The sequence below is a fragment of the Squalius cephalus genome, assembly GCF_949319135.1.
Source record: "Squalius cephalus genome assembly, chromosome: 1".
In the NCBI taxonomy this organism is placed as follows: domain Eukaryota; kingdom Metazoa; phylum Chordata; class Actinopteri; order Cypriniformes; family Leuciscidae; genus Squalius; species Squalius cephalus.
In genome coordinates, this window is record NC_137122.1 from 17,880,365 (window position 1) to 17,902,510 (window position 22,146).

At 38.4% G+C, this 22,146-nt stretch overlaps 1 protein-coding gene across 1 annotated transcript; it reads left to right on the forward strand.

The window, feature by feature from the left end:
• Positions 1–43: 43 nt before the first annotated feature.
• On the forward strand, positions 44–21,985 carry LOC307162769 (uncharacterized protein). The gene is made up of 4 exons (XM_079878349.1): positions 44–198; positions 5,368–5,591; positions 11,497–12,934; positions 21,433–21,985. The coding sequence occupies exons 2-4, from the start codon at positions 5,534–5,536 to the stop codon at positions 21,470–21,472; spliced, it is 1,536 nt and encodes a 511-aa protein (XP_079734475.1). The 5' UTR covers positions 44–198; positions 5,368–5,533; the 3' UTR covers positions 21,473–21,985.
• The last annotated feature ends 161 nt before the right edge of the window (positions 21,986–22,146 follow it).

Here is a 22,146-nt window from a genome sequence, read left to right on the forward strand (position 1 = left end):
CGCTAACCGCCTAGTTCACGCTGTCCGGAAACGTCACGCCGTTACCATAACAGCAGTTGCATGTGCTCCGGTGTATTATAAACACAGGCGTCAATATTGCCTCATCAATTTCAGCCCGAATCAGATTTAGAGAATATTATTGGAGAGGAATCGAGCAGAACTTGTGCACCAACGGCTGTTACAGGACGTTTCAGAAAGGTATGTTTTTTGTTAGATGTCTCATACTTTTTATGCGCTGTTATTTGTAAATGCTACTGCTAATGCTACTGTTTATGTTAAAACACGCAAAAAGTTCATACAATCGTTCTAACTCATAATATTACAATCCTCGAAGGGTTTATTTGATCAGCACTCACACACACACACACACACTCTACAAAACAAATGTAGCCAAATATCTGTCGTCAGAATATGAGCACATTACGAGACTAACCATGGTTTACCACAGTAAAAAAAATGTTTACACAGAACCATGTTTAATGTAACGTTACCTGTAGTTGCCATATGTTACCATATGTAGTATTTTATGCCGTAGACATAACCTCTTCACATTAAGACAAACAGGTAAACTAAAGTATTTGTATTAGCCTATGCATTTGACAGTAATATATTATTTAGCCACAGCCACAAATCTAACACTAAACTGAAAATGGTATTTTAGTTTTGCAATATAACTGTATAAATATAGGCTAAATATAGGAATATAAAAAATTGCCTATATATGAATAATATTTGAAAAAAAAAATGTCTTTAAAACTTAATTTCCAGAAACTATTTTGTTAAATAAAATGCATTTCAGTTTTTAAATATGAAAGTGCAACAGAAACTTATACTCAATCTAAGTAGTCCTTTAAAAACACTAAGTGCAGCCACAGTGTAGTGAAATAAGAGACTTGAGTAATAGAGTACACACATTACCTGAACAATTAAAAGGTTAGTTCACCCAAAAATGAAAATTCTGTCAGTAATTACTCACCCTTGTGTTGTTCCAACCCCATAAGACACAAATGAAGATATTTTGTATTAAATCTGAGAGCTGTCTCACTCCTCCATAGGCTTCTCTGTAATTGAAACTTGCCCGCCCAGAAAAGTTAGTAAAGACAAAGTTTAAAATAGTCCTAGTGTCTACAGTGGCTCAACCATAAGTTTATCAAGCGACGAGAATACTTTTTGTGCATAAAAAAACAAAACAAAAATAACGACTTTCTTCAATTCTTGATGTTCTTCTGAGTGAGTTCACGTGGTGTAACAGCGCAGCGCTTCTGGGTTGTACGTCAGAACGTAGGCTCACTATTGGCTGACGCTGGTCATGTGGGTGATGCGTGTGACGTACAACACAGAAGCACTGCTTATTTATTTTTATTTTTTTGTGTACAAAAAGTATTCTCGTCGCTTGATAAATCATGATGATTATCAGTTTCTGCACATAAAAACTGTAACGTGTTAGTGATCTTATTACAATGTAGTTATCATAAAATCAAACTAGGGATGTTAACGATAAATCAACGATCGATTAATTGTCGATAATACATCGATAAAACTAAGCAGGTTCATGTGCGTGCGTGCTGCTCTAACGCTAAACATGTACTTATCATTAGCTCATGATATCTAATGTATTTTAATACTAACAGAACATTATTGTAATGTGACCATTTTTTTTTAATGTTTACAAATTATGTACACCTACATGAGACTATTTATCAGTAAACACTGCTTTTTTTCTAAATTCTGCTGGGTGCACATACGTTCACATATAGTATTGTATGACCAGCCAAATATCGCTGGCTTAATCTTAAACTTTTAAATCTCTGTGATTGCACTGTATTTGGCAGAATATGCTAAATATACTGTATGACGCTAGGTGTCGTATCTTTAAATTGGCTAAATGAAACGTGATCGCCTCTGTTATTTCCGTGTGTCTTTGCGAGCCAGGCGAATATGGTATTGCGTTGAGCAATGCCCCCGTTATTGTTGTCTGTGTTGTGGAAGGCTGGGGATTTTTTATGGTTGCAGCTTTTTGTGCCTTAAACCTTTGAAATTCTTGATATTGTACTTTATGGTGACTTCTAAGGTGGTTGAGGAAGTTAGTTGTGTTACCTTGCGACGTCTGTATGGCACAGGAGCACAGTTTGCATAGGACTCGTAGTCGTACCTGATCAACATCACTTTCACTGAACCCGAAATACTTCCTAACAATGGAGTATGACCCCTTTTTGTGAACTAACGAACACACTTCTTCATCTTCATCTTGTTGTTCTGTCATTATATTTATTTCAGCTGAATGACTATAAGCTTATCGCGTGACGCCAACTTCTGCTACACCATGAGAGCGCGCTTGAAATCTAAACACCATCACGTGAGACATGTGATGCAGTTGATCATCTATACACTCTCAAATTTAACCCATAAGGAAAACGAACACTGCAAACCTACAATGTTTGTTTTGTGCGATATCGTGACGATTATGGTTAATTAATCGTGGGAGACAGATATCAGGGCTTGCAAAATTTCAAAATCACTGGTAGACCTTCGGGCAGGCACTCTTCAGATTTTGGTAGCCAGAAATGAATTTTACTAGCCCATATAGCCTACAAGCCCAAGACTACAATTTTTAATGTAGAATATTGGTTAGTAGGGCTGGTCCGAATACCATTTTTTGAGCTTCGAAGCTATATTCGAAGCTTCGGAGGGAGGGGGCTGAACATATTCTTCTCTCTAATAAAGGCAGGAATCTCTATGCGTCTGTCTGTTTGCATTTAGATTATTTATCTTGCATTTAGAACCGTTCATCCAATCGACTTCACGAGTGCAGTGTCACATTTGGTGCAATAGACACGCGAGACGTGACACGTTCAGAATTAATAAACTTTTAATACAGAACAGCGCGAGCGGGAAGCGCGCGCGCGCCTCACGCGCAGGGCTCCGAGAACGGACACTGCACTAGTGATACAAAACACAGCCTAATATTTTTCTGAGTAACAAATAACTCTCAAATCAGAAATCAGCAGCACAGTAATTACTGACACAGTAAAGGGTAGGCTAATATATTCTTTCTATTCTATTTCCACAATGTCAAAGCAACGCAGCTTATAGCCTACAAGCTCAGGCATGCACTTCTGCCCATACAAACTCCGCTGTTCTGCGCTCTAAAATAAGAGTATTGTATTTCGCCCAAAAATGCTAAAAAAAATAACCGTGTGAGAGCGTGTTTTAGGCTATATCATGTTATAGCCAGATATGACGACGCTTACAGCACGCGTCACCGCAGATCAGCATCTATTCATCAAGCCAACGTGCAAACTATCGCAAATCAAAGTGAAAGTGGGTCGCAGATGCTTTAACACACAATCAACTTCATTAAAAGTAAAGAACCGAAATGATCTTACCAGGGCTGTTGCCGCTCTCTTATTGCGGTCTTTGATTTAGAAATTTTAGCTGACGATCAGTAAAATGCAGCTTATCTGTTGCTAGTGACGTGCACTCCATTACATCGCGGGATTTGAAGTTCGGATTCATATCCGTTTTGCAAAAACACATTTATGTGTTCATTGTTCATATTGATAAATCAGAGAGAACTATCCGATCTGAGAAAACGCATGACAGCCCCATTCAAGCGCGAATGGGAACCGTTTCTAGGGGGATGCCAGGTGTGGAAAAAAAAAAAAAAAAAATTTAAACGAATATTCGAATGGCAAATTTGAAAATCGAATACCAACCCACCGAACGAATATTCGAATACTCGAATATTCTGGTACAGCCCTATTGGTTAGGAGTCAAAACAATTTAATCAAAAACTTTTTCATAACACAAATATCAACAAATATGCATCTGGTTCTAACTGAACTGAAATTTGTGTGACCAGTGTGGAACATGAATCAGTCTGTGTCTGTGGCTCAACTCTCAATGAGAGTATGATAAAAAATAAATAAATAATAATAAGTAACTCTTTAGTTTAGGGTCTAATACTCACTATAAACTTGTTTCATTAACATGCAGATGGCAGGGTTTTTTCATCACTGAGGTCCCGAATGTGAGATATGGTAGTTAGGGGGTTCGGGGGCACCCCTGAGAAAATTTGCATTTCTCTGATCTATATGTGCATTTTAAGATGTTTTGAAGGCCAAAAAAATTGGATAACAATAGCTTTAAAACCATGTAAGTGGGCAGCTGATTATTTTTCTCTCCTCATCAGCATCACACTCCTATTCTCTATGTTTTTCTCTTGCTCTGTCTCTTACCCTCCTAAAGCTGAGCTTTGACTGATATAGGCTTTTCATTTTTGTCTGTCGGTGAAGAAAGTAAACAAAGGGTCAACTGACAGGTTGATTTATGAATCATTTTCTCAGATGCATTAATTTACTGAAAGCTACTAGGAAAGCTAGGTAGCCTAACTAAGTTTATTAAATTCATTCACAATATGTACACATTCATTATTGATCTTTTTCCTAATACAGGGCCGTAGACAGGGCTTTATAATCAAAGAGGTCCTACATTTAAGGTTATTAGGGGGTTCAACTTTTTTTATTTCTCTAAATATGTCCATTTCAAGACGTTTGAAGGCCAAAAAAGGATAAGAAAGAGCCTCTTCCCCTCCTAAAGCTGAACTTTTTTAATTTACTGAAGGCTACAAATTGTATATTAATTCTTAACATGCACACATTCATTATTAATCTTGTGCCTAACATGAAAACGGCTTTGTTAATGCTAATGTCCCCTCACAATGACAGTAAGCTAATTATTAGTCACATTACAGGCCTATTTTCAGTTCAAAATGGCGAAATTCGACAAAAGTATATTCATTTGCCTGATTATTTTTGTCATTCGTTTCACATTTATGACCTAAAAAAGCTGTAAAATATGAAATGTTTAGTTTGGCTACATCTTACCTCGCACTTGACCGTAAACTGAAGCGTGGAGTCGCTCTGCTCAAATTCGCGCTCAGCAGCTTCTTGTGAACATAAAGCCCGCCTACTTTGATTTAATTGGTCATCTAAAATATTCTGACATTGACGAGCACCACAGACCAATGAGACTCAGATGAACACACACACACACACACACACCCTGTCCTCTCTGTTTCTGACGTGCGCTCTGCTCGGCACTACTGCTGATTATTATCTGATTATAACAAGACTGAAGCGAACACTAGGCTATTTCAGATATCCCGTCGGGCAGTGCATTTTGGTAGCCCGACTGGAAAACACAATAGTCCCGGGACGTCGGGCAGGCGGTTTTGCGAACCCTGGATATCGTTATCGTGATTAAACTACGATTAATCGTGCAGGCCTAAGAGATACAGACATAAGGCTTAGATGTGTCATTTAGTATTAAAACAAACTCAGTAACTGATAACTTTGATTTTTGCAGATCAGCTCCTCCCACAGCAATAACATCAGCAGTGAAGCTCCTCCCACTGCAATTCTCCAATAAATGCTGGAATATTCCCATCAGCTACAAGTGAAGACGAGCATCAGAGCATCAGGAAGAGCTGAAATCTGTAAAGACTGAGTTTATTAAAGAGGACAGTGAGAACATGAGTGATCCAGAACCCTGCAGAATGAAACACACTGAAGATCCTGAAGAACAAAGAGGTTGGTGTTTATTCTTCATTCATTCATGATGCTGAAGAACATTCATGTTAGAAACATTCAAGCACTTCATCACATTTAGATAAACAGGTAAACTATGAAATAGAAGATTATCTCTAATTATACGTTTATCTCTGTAAAGCTGCTTTGAAACAATCTACATTGTTAAAAGTCAGTAAAGGGAGGTTTGATAAACTTGTATTGATTGTCAACATCAGGTCCAACTAAATATTTTAGCCGTTCTATTATAAATGTAATAACTGGCTCACATTTTTTTGCAACCATGTTACCAAACATTTTTAAATCCCCAGTGTTAATCCTTTAAGACCGACGCTCCCGTTTGCGTGTCTCTGTTTAAGAGCCGATAGAAACTGAAACCAAATGGCTAGCTCAATAATTATTTTTGCATACAAAACCAGAGATGTTCAGATCAAGCCCCCAAACATGCTCCTGTTGCCTTGTTTTCACCCTCTAATGAGTCTGCACAAATTGCGTAATATACATTTACAAAAAAAAAAACACCAAAATGCATTGCACGTCTTTGCACACATGTTCTATAGATCTGCGATTGATAGTTACATCTTCCGATGGCTCATTGACGTAATCACGTTCTGTGCACTATGACCCCAGGGTTTGTCGCATGTTCTGACATCACAAGCTGCGACATTTGACTCCAATTTGCTGTATGTTTCTCTACTGTGTTTTACTTTCCTTATTGTGTTTTTATCATTGCTTCATTTTATAATTTCTTACTCTTTTACACATATGCACATTTACAAATGCAAGCACATTCACACACATACGCGCACGTAAAGTTATGCCTAGGGTTTTTTTTTTCTCCCTTTTTTTTGTTTGACTCCACAACGCAGTTTATAAAAATAAACTGTATCTTACAAACTAATTTATGTAAACAGTTCTAATCAATTGTGTGTAGTTTTAAAGTGTTTTATGCAGGTTTTTTACATAGACAAGTTTGAGGTTGACATTTACGATATTTCTTGTATTTAATAAAATATGTAGGAAAAAAAAACGATTTATTTTTTTGTTTGTTAATTGCACTGTTGAGCTAGGCTATTTATCTAGTTACTATTGATTTATTACATAGACTTCAAATTGGGGGTGTAAGGATTATTTTGATGTATGGCATATGAAAATGCTCAAAGGAATGACAGCACAGCATATAAAAATATGAAGATATACTCTGGCGGAATTGTTCTATGGCAGGTCATAAAGGGTTAAATCAACACTTTGAGCAAATATGGTGCCACTCTACAGAGTGTTAAAGTAACACTGAAGCAGTGTTAAAGTTAATTAGATAATTAAGTGATTAATTAACTGATGATTGAACATTAGTGATGAACACCTGCTGTTAACAAGCGGAATCACTGAAGGAAAGAGAAACACAAAAACTACAACTGACTTCCAGCCAGAGCCTTAGGGGCTGTTAACACGACACCGTTTTCAACTAAAAACGTAAAACTGTTTGAGTGTTTTGGCTGTTCGCTTACATGACATTGCCGTTTTGGTGGCCTGAAAATGCAAACTTTTAAAAACAGGTTTCAAAGGTCAAGTTTTTGAAAACGGTCTCAGTGTAAACAACAAAAACATGTAAACAAAAAAGTGTATCTCTGAATACTATGACGTCATACACAAGCAGATTAGGTGTTCAGTCTATAGTGTTTCATCGCCATCTAGTGGCCTGGAAGCACAATACAGGGTTTTTAGTAGTTTTCGGAGATCTGTGTAAATGGGGATCATTTTGACAATGGTGCCGTCTGTACGCAGAAGAACTTCTCCGTTTTAAGCATATCGTTGTCGTGTAAGCGTACCCTTAGATGAAATGCTAATAGAATAAGGAGGATATTCTTCTTGGCAGGAGAATAATCTTTCTTAAGATTTTTTAAAAGGTTGTACTGTCATTTCGGTGGAAAAACAGATCAGTTGACTGTAATATTAATCCTACTACAGTTAATTAATTCTGAAAGCTGATCTAAATATATAGGCTATACACATTACACACAATTATAACTTGTCATAATTAATTATATATATTTCCCTTTTTGAGCTAATTTGCTGGCATTGTGTGCTGGGCCGGCGCGTCCATATAGGCGAACTAGGCAATTGCCTAGAGTGGCACTTTTGTAAGGGCGGCAAAATGTGTGCCAATCGGGAATGAACAATTCACAAAACAGGCTATATGATTTGCTGCGCCGCCCCCTGCTCTCACGAGTCATGAGTCATGACTGAGTGATGGGAAGTTCGGATCATTTTACTGTCTCTCTTGTTCGATCTCGTTCATCAAAATGAACGAATCTTTATTTGAGTCATTTCGTTAATTTAAGTGGCTTTAAATGTTACACTTTTAACAGCCAAATTCCCCGATCACATCCACCTATACGCATATAGTATATATTTGCTTCCTCTTGGCCTACTAAAGTGTTCCTGCAACGGGAGTGTTCTCTGGCTATAGAGCGCAGAACAGCGGAGTGTGTGTGGACAGAAGTGCATGCCTGAGCTTGTGTTTTGGGTTAAGCTGCGTTGCTTTGACATTGTGGAAAATATAACAATAGAAACAAAATGTATTAGCCTTTTTACCCCTTATTATCAATCTAAATTAATCTCATTTTTAATTGAACTTAATTTCGTTTTTCTTTATTTAAATTTAGTTTTTCTTTATTTAAATTTCGTTTTACTTTATTTAAATTTCGTTTTTTCTTTATTTAAATTTTACATTTGTTTTTTTCTTTATTTAAATTTTTTCTTTATTTAAATTTCGTTTTTTCTTTATTTAAATTTCGTTTTTTCTTTATTTAAATTTTAAATTTCGTTTTTTCTTTATTTAAATTGTTTTATTTAAATTTCGTTTTTTCTTTACTGAAATTTTAAATTTTGTTTTTCTTTATTTAAATTTTGTTTTTCTTAATTTAAATCTACCCTTTACTGTGTCAGTAATTTGTTAGTCAGAAAAATACCTTAAAGTATTGCTTAATTTAACAGACCTGTGTGTGTGCGTTTTATATCACTAGTGCAGCGTGCGTTAAGTATATAAGCTCTGCCCGCGTGAGGTGCGCCGCTTCCAGCTCGCGTTGTTCTGTAGTTTACTAAAGGTTTATTAATTCTGAACGTGTCGCGTCTCGCGTGTCTATCTATATTGCACCACCAAATGCGACACTGCACTCCCTTGTTAAGTCGATTGGATGAACGGTTCTCGAAATAATCAAAATGCAAACGGACATACAGACACATAGAGATTCCTGCCTTTATTAGAGAGAAGTATATGTTCAGCACCCTCTCGAAGCTTTGAATATTCCATGTTCATTACTACCGAAGCTTCGAAGCTCAAAAAATGGTATTCGGACCAGCCCTAGGGGCGGCACAAATGTTTTTCGCCTAGAGCGGCAGAAGTGCATGCGCCGGCCCTGATTGTGTGTGCCTCACACACACACACACCACTCGAACCTTCCATAAAATAATCATTCATAAAGTTCAGAAAGGTTGAATCACGGGCTTCATTGCACAGGATATGCGCTGTGAGAAACACACTTTGCTTGATTATGTGCTTGCAGTGTGTATTCTCCCCCTTCGACTTTTTTTAGCTTATTCACCGTATCCCCCAGAGTTAGATAAGTGGATACATACCTTTTTCATCTCTTGGTATCATCACCTTGGTTTGATACCAAATAAAAACCCTCTGACAATTCCTAAAAGTCAGCCATGATCACGATTCACGTTCGCTACTAGCTAGTAGCTAGTTATTCACGTTGGTTTTGTTTACGGAGCGGAGCTTCTTGGGTGCTGCGCTAATCACTCCGCCCAAGTAGCAGTGCTTCGCCTTCAGAGAAAATAGTTCCCAGTATTTAAACGTTTAAAAAATGGCTGTCTTATGTGACCTTGTAATTGGTACACACTGTGACAAATCACAACATGTAAATAGGAAAATGTTGGCGTTATTTTGTCACTTATTGGGATTAGTATGCTAGCTGTAGCCATTTACATCCAGTCTTTGTGCTAAGCTAGGCTAACGGTGGGTGCGTCAAACAGACTTACAGAACGCACGGAGATGAAAAAGGTATGTATGGACTAGGGATGTCAACGATTAATCGACGATCGATTAATTGTCGATAATACATTTAATCGATACAACTTATCGATCATCGATTAAGCAGGTCTTCATGCGCGTGCGCGCTGCTCAACCGCGAAACATGTAAAGCGAGCGCACCGGAGTTATGTTTGGGACCATTTTACACCTTCATCATGACTATAAGTTTGCGTGTGCATTCGCAGCCTTTTGTTTTGTGCAAATGTAAGTTGTAATACTGTTTATTTTGTGTATGCCTAGCCTATCTATATCTGATTTATCTCACATTGGATGCATTTGGTTAAGAATTAACTCTGTAGTAAAGCGTCAGCTTCAGCGCGCGCAGCTCAAACGGCAGTGCACGACTAATTTTGAATATTGGGACTGTAATATTACATAACATTATAAAGAGAACAATAAAACATTGTGAATTATTTGGGTTTAGTTGCCGTGTCGCGTTGCTCCAGGAAGAGCGCGTCCACAACATGAGTAGTTCTGAATGAATGGCATGTAACTTAGTTCAAGTTCACTTGTGCATGAATTTGCATCATTTTGTGCAGACATAATTTTTAATATTATGTTTATTTTGAATATATCTGATTAATCTCATATAGGATGCGTTTCTTTTAGATAAATAATGTGCTAGCAAAGTGCTCCAGTTTAACGGTAGCAGATTCATTCAGCGCGTGCAGTTGTTCCAGGAAGAGCGCGTCCACAACAGTCACACATTCTAGCGCATACGAGGCGTTGGTGACACGTTGTATTAGTAGTTATATTTGATTATTAAATAATTCATTTAATTATCAATCACATCGAAACATTTTACAATCCTACTAGCCCTTTATTTATATTTAAAACCATTCTCATTGATTTGGTGAGGAACATAGCGTTTTGAGCAGCATTTGCAGCCCGTCATGCTGTTGGCCATAGCCACTGCAGTAGACGCATATCGCATATTACGGCTAACGATTAATCAATTAATTGATCGTTAATTTAAATGACGATCGATCATGGGAATTTGTGAAAATTGACATCCCTAGTATGGACTTATCTAACTCTGGGGGATACGGTGAATAAGCTAAAGTCCCAAAAAGAGTTCCTTTAATGTAAACTGTCAGTTATGTATTTAAGCCGGGATTAAACATACAGTAAAAACATTGTTCATTTCAAAATAGATCTGTGCATTATTTTGAATGTAGCCTATTAAAGGTGCTCTAAGCGATGTGACATGTTTTTTAGGCTGAAACCGTTTTTGTCACATACAGCAAACATCTCCTCAATATCTGCTAGCTGCCTGTCTACTGAACACACTGTAAAAAAACGCAGTCTCTGTAGACAACCCAGGCTCCACGAACGGGATGAGGAGGAGGGAGGGTCGAGCTAGCCTTCGTTTTGTTTGACGATACTTTGAACGTCTTAGAGCACCTTTAAATCTCCTGCTGTTTATGACATAATCTGTTATAATAAACAACAGTTCAGCTTAAAAAGAAAAAACAGTTCTTGAATTGAAAACGTTATGGCACTGTTGTATATGTTTAATGTGTTTATTACATTAGATAATTGTGTCACTGATCAAATATTTTTAATAGTTCTCTTGACAGAAACATGGGATTTGTGCCTATAATGTTTTAACAGTAATAATTGGAAGATCCATGTTCCTCATTCATGGAGATTTTCAGGGACATGCATAATTAATTTATAAAAACTCATCAAAATGATGGGAATATTTTAGGGCTCACTTTATGTCCTATAACTTTATAATCATATTTCTCTCTTTGAATTTTGATGTACTGAAAATGCAATTAAACTTTTTTTTCCCTTTCATTTCAGACCTGATGAAAGTGAAGGAGGAGAGTGAAGAACTGAGTGAAGTGAAGGAGGAGAGTGAAGAACGGAGTGAAGTGAAGGAGGAGAGTGAAGAACTGAGTGAAGTGAAGGAGGAGAGTGAAGAACTGAGTGAAGTGAAGGAGGAGAGTGAAGAACTGAGTGAAGTGAAGGAGGAGAGTGAAGAACTGAGTCAAGTGAAGGAGGAGAGTGAAGAACTGAGTGAAGTGGAGGAGAAACATCATGTCAAACCTGGAGAAAAACCTTTCAGTCGCTCAAAGACTAAAAAGACATTTTTAAAGAAAATAAGAGCCAATACATCTTTCACCTGCACTCAGTGTGGAAAGAGTTTCACACGCAAACATAATCTTGAGATTCACATGAGATTTCACACTGGAGAGAAGCCGTTCTCATGTGATCAATGTGGGAAGAGTTTCAGTCAATTAATACACCTTAAGAGTCACATGAGTGTTCACACTGGAGAGAGGCCGTTCACATGTGATCAATGTGGGAAGAGTTTCACACAATCATCAAACCTTAAGAGTCACATGAGTGTTCACACTGGAGAGAAGCTGTTCTCATGTGATCAATGTGGGAAGAGTTTCAGTCAATTAATACACCTTAAGAGTCACATGAGAGTTCACACTGGAGAGAAGCCATTCACATGTGATCAGTGTGGGAAGAGTTTCCCACACAAAGAAAATTGGGTGCTTCACATGAGAGTTCACACGGGAGAAAATCCATTTACATGTGTTCAGTGTGGGAAGAGTTTCCCATACAAACAAAGTCTTGAGCATCACATGAGGATCCACACCGGAGAGAAGCCGTTTACATGTGATCAATGTGGCAAAACATTTTTTTGGTCATCAAACCTGAAGGCACACCTGACAGTCCATATGAAGGAGAAGCCACATATATGTTCTGTGTGTGGAAAGAGTTTTTCACTGCTGAAATCTTTACAAAGACATCAGAAAACTCATGACAGCGAGAGAGTGAGAGAGTACATGTGCTTGGAGTGTGAGAAGACTTTTACTACAGAGATATGTTTAAATCAGCACCAGAGGATCCACACTGGAGAAAAACCTTACAAGTGTTCACACTGTGACAAGAGATTCAGTCGATCATCATATCTGAAAACACATGAGAAGATCCACACTGGAGAAAAACCTTACAAGTGTTCACACTGTGACAAGAGATTCATTATGTCAGCAACAATGAAAAGACATGAGAGGATCCACACTGGAGAGAAACCTTACAAGTGTTCACACTGTGATAAGAGATTCAGTCTGTCACAACATTTGAAATCACATGAGAGGATCCACAGTAGAGAGAAGCTGCACACGTGTGATCAGTGTGGAAAGAGTTTCCCTTTTAAAAGTCAGCTGAAGATACACATGGAGATCCATACAGTGGAGGAACCACATCACCACAATCTCAGATCACGGTGAGTAGTTCATCTTTATGTGCTGAGCAAGAAAATCTCTTCTCTTTCTGACACTGTTTATTATGGTGAAGATAAAACGTTAAACAGTATTTTCATGTTTTCTAACAGCAGTTCATGTTTTTGTATTTGCTCTGGTGCTTATCAAGAATACAGAGACGAGAAGCTTCCAGATTCTTCCTCTGTTAATGTTAGAAAGGCGTTGGAAATTCTGTGATTGCTTACAGATTACGTCAAGCATGCGCCATCTAGAGTTTCATGACCAAACTAGTGATTTATAACACAAATTATTTTCATGATATTAAAATAGATAATAATCGTGCACAGCAGTTGTTGACCAGATATGATGGGATTAAAATGACTCTTAAACTCATCAGTGATCTTGACTTTGGGCTTCACTTTTCATTTCACATTTGTCTCTCATTTGAAATCTCACTTGTTTTAATGTTTCTTTAATGTTTCGTCCTGATGGACGTGAACAAGAAAGGAAAAACAGAAGCCGGAAAATCTGTCTCCTGCCCTCAATGTAAAAAACACTTCACATGAAAATCAAGGCTTAGGATTTACATACGAGTTCACACTCAGGCTTTCTCTCTGAAATCACATCTGCTTCTCATTCTGAAGAAAGACCATTTAACTGTGATCAGTGCGGTAAACAGTTTCATTGAGCATCAGTCCTGAAGAAACACCTGAAGATTCATACAAAGGAGAAGATTCATTCATTATGTGGACACAATGACTGAAACAGAGCTCAAACTGATTGAGTTATAGAACATTTCGAGATCCCAGCATGATCATTGGATAATAATTGTAAAATTAAGTGATGAACCGATTATTAGTGATGAACACCTGCTGTTGACAAGCAGAATCACTGAAGGAAAGAGAAACACAAGTACTACAGCTGACTTCAGACACAGCTTTACATGAAATCAACTGAAGATAGAAGAAGAGATTAAAGGAGAACTCCGGTCAATTTTAACATTGAGCTCATTTTTTTGTAAATTTCGAGTGCTGTCAGTACAGAGAACAACGACAAAAATCAGTGTTGCCTACACCGTGTTATCCTCTTTTTAAAATTTGCACCCTGTTGACTTCAATGGGGCAAGTTTTAAACCTGTTTTTAGCCTCTTAATATCCTTGATGTGTCATTACAAGTGCCCAGCCATGTGAGTGATTCCTTCAGAGTCAACACGCGGTGAATCTGACTGCAGTAGATGTTAAAGATATTAATAAAAATGATGTTATTTCAGCCAGCGCACATACCTGTATTTACATCCTGTTTCCGGTTGAAGTCCACAGTAATCGATTGTCGAGTTCGGGCGCATGATTGTACGTACTAAACCTATGCGCGTGAACTCGACAATCGATTACTGTGGGCTTCGACTGAAAACAGGATGTAAATACAGGTATGTGCGCTGGCTAAAATAACATCATTTTTATTAATATCTTTCACATCTACTGCAGTCAGATTCACCCGTGTTCACTCTAAAGGAATCACTAAAACTAAAACTTAAATACTTCAGGAAAAGTATGGATACACTATAAAACCCAACAAGTTCAGCTAACTCATTTCATTTGAGGACACCGATTACCTCAATTCAATTAAGTTTATAAAAAAACAATAGTTATAAGTACCCTGAACTGATTTTAATCGAGTTCACTAAAACAAGGATATTTCTTAATACACAATTTAACTTTACACTGCATTCAAATATTTAATATAGCTGAAATTTCACTGTATTGAGTAAAAACAGTGAAATTACAAACTTTAAATGAACTTTTAAAGTTCATTTCTGTAACAACAATGCCTCTACGTTAGGGAATTTATTAGCTTAAATGAGAGGTCTTATTCATAAGATATGAATATGTATATGTCGTTTACACAAATTGAATTATGCCAAATAGGGAATAGGTCAAAAACCTCAACTATCAACAATTACACGATTTCTCGTAGTAATTACTGATATAGGTAGGTAGAATTATATTTTAATTAGGGGAATTTAGATAGGAGTTAAAAGTTCATTTATTGTGCGCACCATCCGTCCGGCAGATCGGATGCACAATGTCTGAACAAAACCCTGTTGTCTTTAACACCGACAAATAACCCTTTCCTGTGGCCACAAAGAATTGATTATTTTCGTGTTTAGACAACTTAGATATTTTAATAGTAAAATGTTGGTAGAGCTTGGTAGGCAATAACGCTTTCAGGGATTTCAATAATGGCACAATATGAGACAAATTCAATTCACATAGATTATAAGTTTTTAATCAAACGACTAAGATTACATGTACTATTTCAAATCACGCAGGAGTAAATATGCATAACAAACAAACAATATAGCGATCGCAAATAAAGAATAAAATCAAATAAAACAAAACAAACTTATGAGAGAGATATAGAGAGGAGAGAAGGAGAAAAGGGGAGAGAGAGTGTTGGAGGATTGGTTGTGTGTGTGCGTAAAAAGGGTGAGGATGCGTGTGGGCTTAGGAGCACGTGTGTGGGTGTGTGTGTGTAAGTTTGAGAAACGTGGGGGTGTGTGTGTTCAGGAACACGTGTGGATGTGTGAGTGTAAGGGTGTGTGTGTGAGAGTCAGGACAAGTAAGAAAGGCAAAACAGTTTAAAACCTTAATGCTCAACAAGACCCCAACAATTTCTAGTAATTATTTGACCACTTAAAACAGCATTTCGTTTGGATTACAAATTCAAGAAATACAGTACTTGCTCAGTGATGCCCTCTTGTGTGCGCGTCGTGTAACAAAGGAGTCAGGAACACGTGGTCAGCAGCTTCGTCAAGGCGGGGTTTGTTGCGATGGTAACTCAGAGCGTTCGTTAAACTTAGCCAAAGATGATTTTAACCTTAAGTTGGTCCCGTTGGTTTGTAAGAAAATAATCAAACTGAGGTAGACTATCAAAAGAAAAACTTAAGACGAAAATAAAGAAAGTAACCGAAGGTTTCTTGGAAGAAGGCAGGAAGAAGGCGGGTCACTCTCTCTCTCTCTCGTGGCGGAACTGCAATGAGAGAAGAGAGACGCCGTATTTTGAAGGAGCTAAAACCACGCCTTCTCACGTACCTACTCCAATCGCGGGGCGAATGTATGTGGCGCCAAACCTTCTTTGTTTAACTAGGTACACGCCCTCTAGAGCTAGTACTGGATTTCTAACTTCGGGTATAAAACATTTATAACCTGGTATACATGGAAGAATGCATAATTTTATACATTGAATTAAGAATTCAGCACCTTTGTTTTTTTCTGAACGCAATGATACCACGGATCGTGGTTCTGACAGTTAATAACACAGAGTTACATCATTCTTCAATATAATGAGCATTTCACCTTTTGATTATACCATAAAACTTAGTTATAACGGTCTTCCATATAAGGACCATGACATATACAGGGCTTAAAGTATTCCGGCACCGTGCCGGATCTCCAGCGTGCGGCCATGAGAAAAAAATAATAATAATTTTGGAACTTGCATGCGGTTTAATATTTTCGAGTCAATTGATTTCACCTACCAATCATATGAAAGAAACGCAGTTCTTACTAACGTTACAAGCCTATCAGAAGCAGAGCAGGGCGGGGCCTAGCATCACAGTGTGATTGAGATTTATACGTCACGTTAGCGTTGTCGGTGAAAGGAGCGCTAGTTCATGAAGCTTGGAGATGATGTCCTACCCACGGGCGTAATTTCCTATGGGGACACTTTCCAAAATCCCGTTGTCCCCCCCACCCCCACTCAAAAAATTGTTTGTTATGATGTTTAACCGCACGCCGTCATTGCCACGGAGGAGCAGGACCGAGCCTGTGTAAAATAGCTCATTGAATGTTCTAATGAGCAAGTAGCGGTTGCGGCACAGACAGCGATGAAACGCCAGAAACAACAACAGGTGACTTTAATGTCATCATGGATGAAAAGAAAGAAATGAGATGTGAGTTGGTTGATTCAGTAAATTAGCTCAGGTCAGGATAATCATATTTTCTGTCTATAGGCCTACCTGTTGATAACTGAGCTAACGTTAACATACACTGTTGCTTGTTAACTTCAGACTTGGCTAAATATTTAATTTTAATATTTAATTAAATATTCTGTGTAGCTTACAAAAAAAACATTCTGTGTAGGCCTACCATGAAAACGAGTCCACTTTAAACCGCAGCATTTTCTGTCAGCAATGTAGGCTAAGTAGCCTAACGATAGTGCTATCAATGTAAACGCATGCGATTAATTTTTGGCTTTAACGTGTTAAAATATCGCAGTGTCCGTTCTTTCTGTCATCCCTTGGGTTATTTGATCATGCTCTCCTTCACGCAAATGTTTTAAACTATCAATGCGCGAGAAGACAAAAGAGAACGCGCTGTCAGTGAATGTCCTCCTGAAACACACACACACACACACACACACACACAGGGCGCCATCGAGTTCTCTTTCGCGCTTGAACGAACCATAACACACACGTTTATGCCAAAATGTCAGTTTTGTCGAGTACCTTCACAAGAACAGTCAAATGAGTTAAATACAATCTTAAATGGAAGTAAAGAGTAGAGAATGAGATGCGTGAGATCCTGTCAGCAGTGGCGGGTATTAAAGTGACAGCAATTCTCTCTGTTAGTAAAGTTAACCAAAGAACAATGGGAACAGAGAAAATTACTACTGCTCAACGCTTAAGGATTAATCTATTTTTCATTTATAATTTATGCAGTGCGGACTGTTTTATAAACGTATTAAATTTCTATATAATTCACATCAGTTAGACAGGTAAGGTACAGGTAAATATGACATTTATTATGGGTTTAAGTGAGGATTGTTTTAAGTTCACTTAAAATAAAAGTTCTTTTTTTAAGCCTAATAAATGTTTAAAATTTTGGAAAAATTAATTTTCATCGAGACATAAGTAGCTATATCAGTGATACTGGTCTTCATTCATAAAAATATGCCATTAACATGCTTGAAAATAAATGGTGCCAATGAAGAAAACCCTGCAGGTAAGGTATTTATCCATTATTATCAACAGTCACCTGAGGGCGCTATATGCCCACTGTGTCATTTATCTGAGTGTGGGAGAGTTCAAGATACTAAAAATATCATATATAATGATGTACACGGATACACACGTTTTCTTCTTGTAGAAAACGGTTAAAGAAAACGATTAGCGTGACTTTAATGCATTTAAGACAGTGATATAAGAACAAATTCAGTACACACCTTATATGCAAGTATGCAGAATATGATCTCAAAGTGTGCATTACATTCATATTTTGTCTGCTTGCCTATACATAATGTTACTATCTCTTTTGAATCGCAACAAAATAAGGGAGTCACCACACACCACAGCCAATTAATAAGTGAATTTAATTATCAGTATGAGACAGAACAACATTAAAGATCAGTATAAATGGTAATCAGTGTGTCAGCAGATATGTGCAAAGGTGTAGCATTTATGAAAGACAACAGTCCAACCATTCTCAGTCCATGAAACCTCCAAGAACAACAACCATCCCAGGAGTGGTTAAAGTGTCCCCAAGGAGATGGAACAAAAGGCGGCGGTGATCTCCCATATCCCTCACATCTCATGAGTTCTCAGAAAGCCTCTTGACACGAGACCCAAGATACAAAGCAAACGAAAACAGCCCCAATCTCTGCATCACTCAGCCCCACGCTCCCATCTCTTTTATAGAGCGTCGTGATTACATTCAGGTGTGCAACCTCTCCCTTCAGCCAATCACCTGCAACTCAGAAATAACGAGTTACTCACTGGAACCGTCACACACCCCCATTCAAAAATCAGATTTCTATACACATTGTTATACCACCTCTGATCACAGTACAACCATGATTTTCTTTCCATTCTCCTACACTGCCCCACCTTTCCACCAGCAATCTGGATCCTGAAAGCAAATTAAGGCGACAAGAGAGCACAGAAAAACAGAAACAACCATACTACCATTGCACTTAATTGATCAGATCAGGAACACGGGACAACGCATCTGCCACTACGTTATCCGATCCTTTAATGTGTCTAATTAATCTCGATCACAGATTAATTTTTCTGATAAGTGTTAAACTTACAAGAAACTTACGGGATAGTCCAAACCATTCTCCCCTGTCTGTAATAAGACAGCTCCAGCACCAACCTGGCTGGCATCCACCTGTAGTTTAAATGGCATATCCAGCCTCTGGGCAGCTAGAACAGGAGCAGTGGTCAATAATAATTTAACATTTTCAAAAGCTCTCTGACAATTTTCGCTCCAGTCAAATTTCACTGAGTTCTTAAAAACCACGGTTGAAAAATTTTAACAGAGACCCCGGTAATAACTGACCATCCCCCAAAAAAGCATGAGTTCTTTCTTGGTAGACGGAGAAGGAAACTGCTGAATGGCAAGAACTTTGGTCTGAACTGGACGCACTTTACCATGGCCAACCTCTTTCCCCAAATATCTTATAGTGGCCTTGGCAAACTCACACTTGGCCAAGTTAACTGTAAGACATGCCTCAGTCAACCGAGTTAAAAGAGCTCGCAGGCGAACTAAATGTTGTTCCCAGGTCTCACTGAAAACAATAACATCATCCAAGTACACTGCACACCCTTCCAGCTCAAATACCACTCGGTTCATCAATCTCTGGAAGGTGGCAGGTGCATTTCGTAACCCAAAACTCATAACAGAGTACAAGTATAATCCAGACGATGTAATAAAGGAGGTTACTTCTCTGGCTCTAGGAGTTAACGGCACTTGCCAATACCCCTTAAGAAGATCTAGCTTGCTCACAAAATTAGCTGTACCCACCTTATCTATACAATCTTCCATTCGAAGAAGTGGAAAAACATCGGGCTTAGTGATGGCGTTTAGCTTGCGATAGTCAGTACAAAATCTATAAGTTGAATATTTTTACACCTGGTGTAAAAACACGACCTTCAGCATGCTTATCAAAGTGATTCTTCATCTTCTCTTGCGCAACAGCAAGATTTTTCTGTGCACTCAATCCAGCCAAAAACAAACATGATGTCTACGAAAACCATTCACATACTCTACCAAATTTTGCGGAGGATCCTCCTCACCTAGTCCCTCACGCAAAACAGAAAGAGGTCCTGGCTAAATCCCAAACTCTCTTGCTGTACTTCCCTAGCAGCAAGTAATAGCCAGGGTAAACCCTCGTCCCAGTTACGGTTTAACTCCACACAGTAAGCACGCAAAAGTGACTTCAAAGTCTGGTGAAACCGTTCAATCGCACCCTGACTTTGAGGATGATATACGCTCGACTGATTGTGTTTCACTTTAAGCACCTTTAAAACCTCAGCAAACATACGAGGCGTAAAATTAGTACCGTTATCACTTTGAATAATTTTAGGTATCCCGAAAATAGATATGAACCGAGTTAAAGCTTTCACAACTGCTTTGGTGGTAATTCTTCGGATGGCATAGACTGTGGGATAGCAAGTTGTCTGGCACATCACGGTCAACAGGTATGCACTCCCTGATTTAGATGGAGGCAGTGGTCCCACGCAATCAATTATTAAGTGCTCAAACGGTTTGCTTGTAACAGCTATGTGAAAGGCACTGGTTTCAACAGCTGTGATTTGGTTTCCCAGTTACCTGGCAAGTGTGACACGTTTGTGATGAAAGACAAATTGTCTTTTTTCAAACGGAGCCATTAAAATTGTCGTAAAGTTCGGGCATAGGTCTTTTGTACTCCTAAATGTCCAGCAACCTCACCATGTACATGTTGTAATACTACGTCTCGAAATTGTTTCGGCACCACCATTGAATTATACACTCCTCCAGTATATCCTTTTTACAGGGAACATACTCCCTTAGAAGCATCTCATCTTGGATAAAACATCCACTAACAGCACTTCTTACCTCCTGAGGTGAAATAACAGCATCAAACAACTTCTGCAACTCAGGGTCTTCCTGCTGCGCATCTACCAACTCCCTATAAGAAATAGGTGAAAGGGTAGACAAACCAAAACATATTTTGACACTTCTTGTTTCTCAAATGACATCTCACGACTCCTTGCACGAGTCACAACACAAGCTGTGAATACTTCAGGAAAATTTTGATGTAAAATATCAGAGTTCTCAGTGACTGGAATAGGCACTACCTCAGGAGGTGGGATCACCTCTCGTCAGACTCTACCTCCAGCCAAATTTTTACCCAAGATGACAGAAACCCCATCCACTGGCAAAAATGGCAAAAACTCCCAAAGATACTTCTCCACAGATCAGGTCGGAAGTCAAGTGTACTCTATGCAGAGGGACAGAAATAATGTTTAATCCAATTCCTCTAATCAGAACACTTCACCCTTCACTTGATAACTCAGAAAAGGGCAGAACAGATTCAAGAATACAAGATTCTGATGAGCCTTTATCTCTCAATTTTAACTGGTATTTTACTCTTAGAGTTTGGCACCTGCAACTCAGAAATAACGAGTTACTCACTGGAACCGCCACAATAATATGATATACTTTATTAATACGGTGTTCATTCTTATTCTTTTTAATAGGAATGTTGCTTTGGGACACAGTACTTGTCACACTGGTTAAAGTGTCAAGCAGTCCCTCCCTTGTTACTGAAGTCAGCCGGATCCCGGCCGTATCCAGATCAGATGGTGGACCTGCACCTGGACCCATCCATGATGCATCCCTGAAGTGCCAGCCCCATCAGCCCTGTGAAGGCCTCATCGACATGTCCAATCTGACTTCTGACCTGTAATGCTGCCTGAATCATAATCATACACTGTTCGCTCTTTGGCCAGAGGAGAACTGAGCGACTGAGCCTGGGTTCTCCCAAGGTTTTTTTCTCCATTCTTTCACCTGATGGAGTTTTGGTGCCTTGCCACTGTTGCCTTGGCTTTTGGCTTGCTTAGTTGGGGACATTTAATATTCAACAATATTATTGATCTGCCTTACTTAAGGTGGACGTTGACGCAATTTTGTTCTAGAAACAAACTTTGTTGTATTATTTTCATGTTATCACTGTGAAGCTGATTTGATGCAATCTGTATTGTAAAAAGCGCTATCTAAATAAAGGGGACTTGACTTGACAGCTCAAATCCCAAAACAAATATTCTAGTAGTAAGGGGGGCATCTTATAATTTTGCCCCTGAGTTTAGCTATCCGGCTAGCATTTCATTGTATCCAGACTACTAACAAACATTTACTCACTAAACTAACTAATATAGTCATTCTTAAAATGAATACATTTATTTTTCGCTATA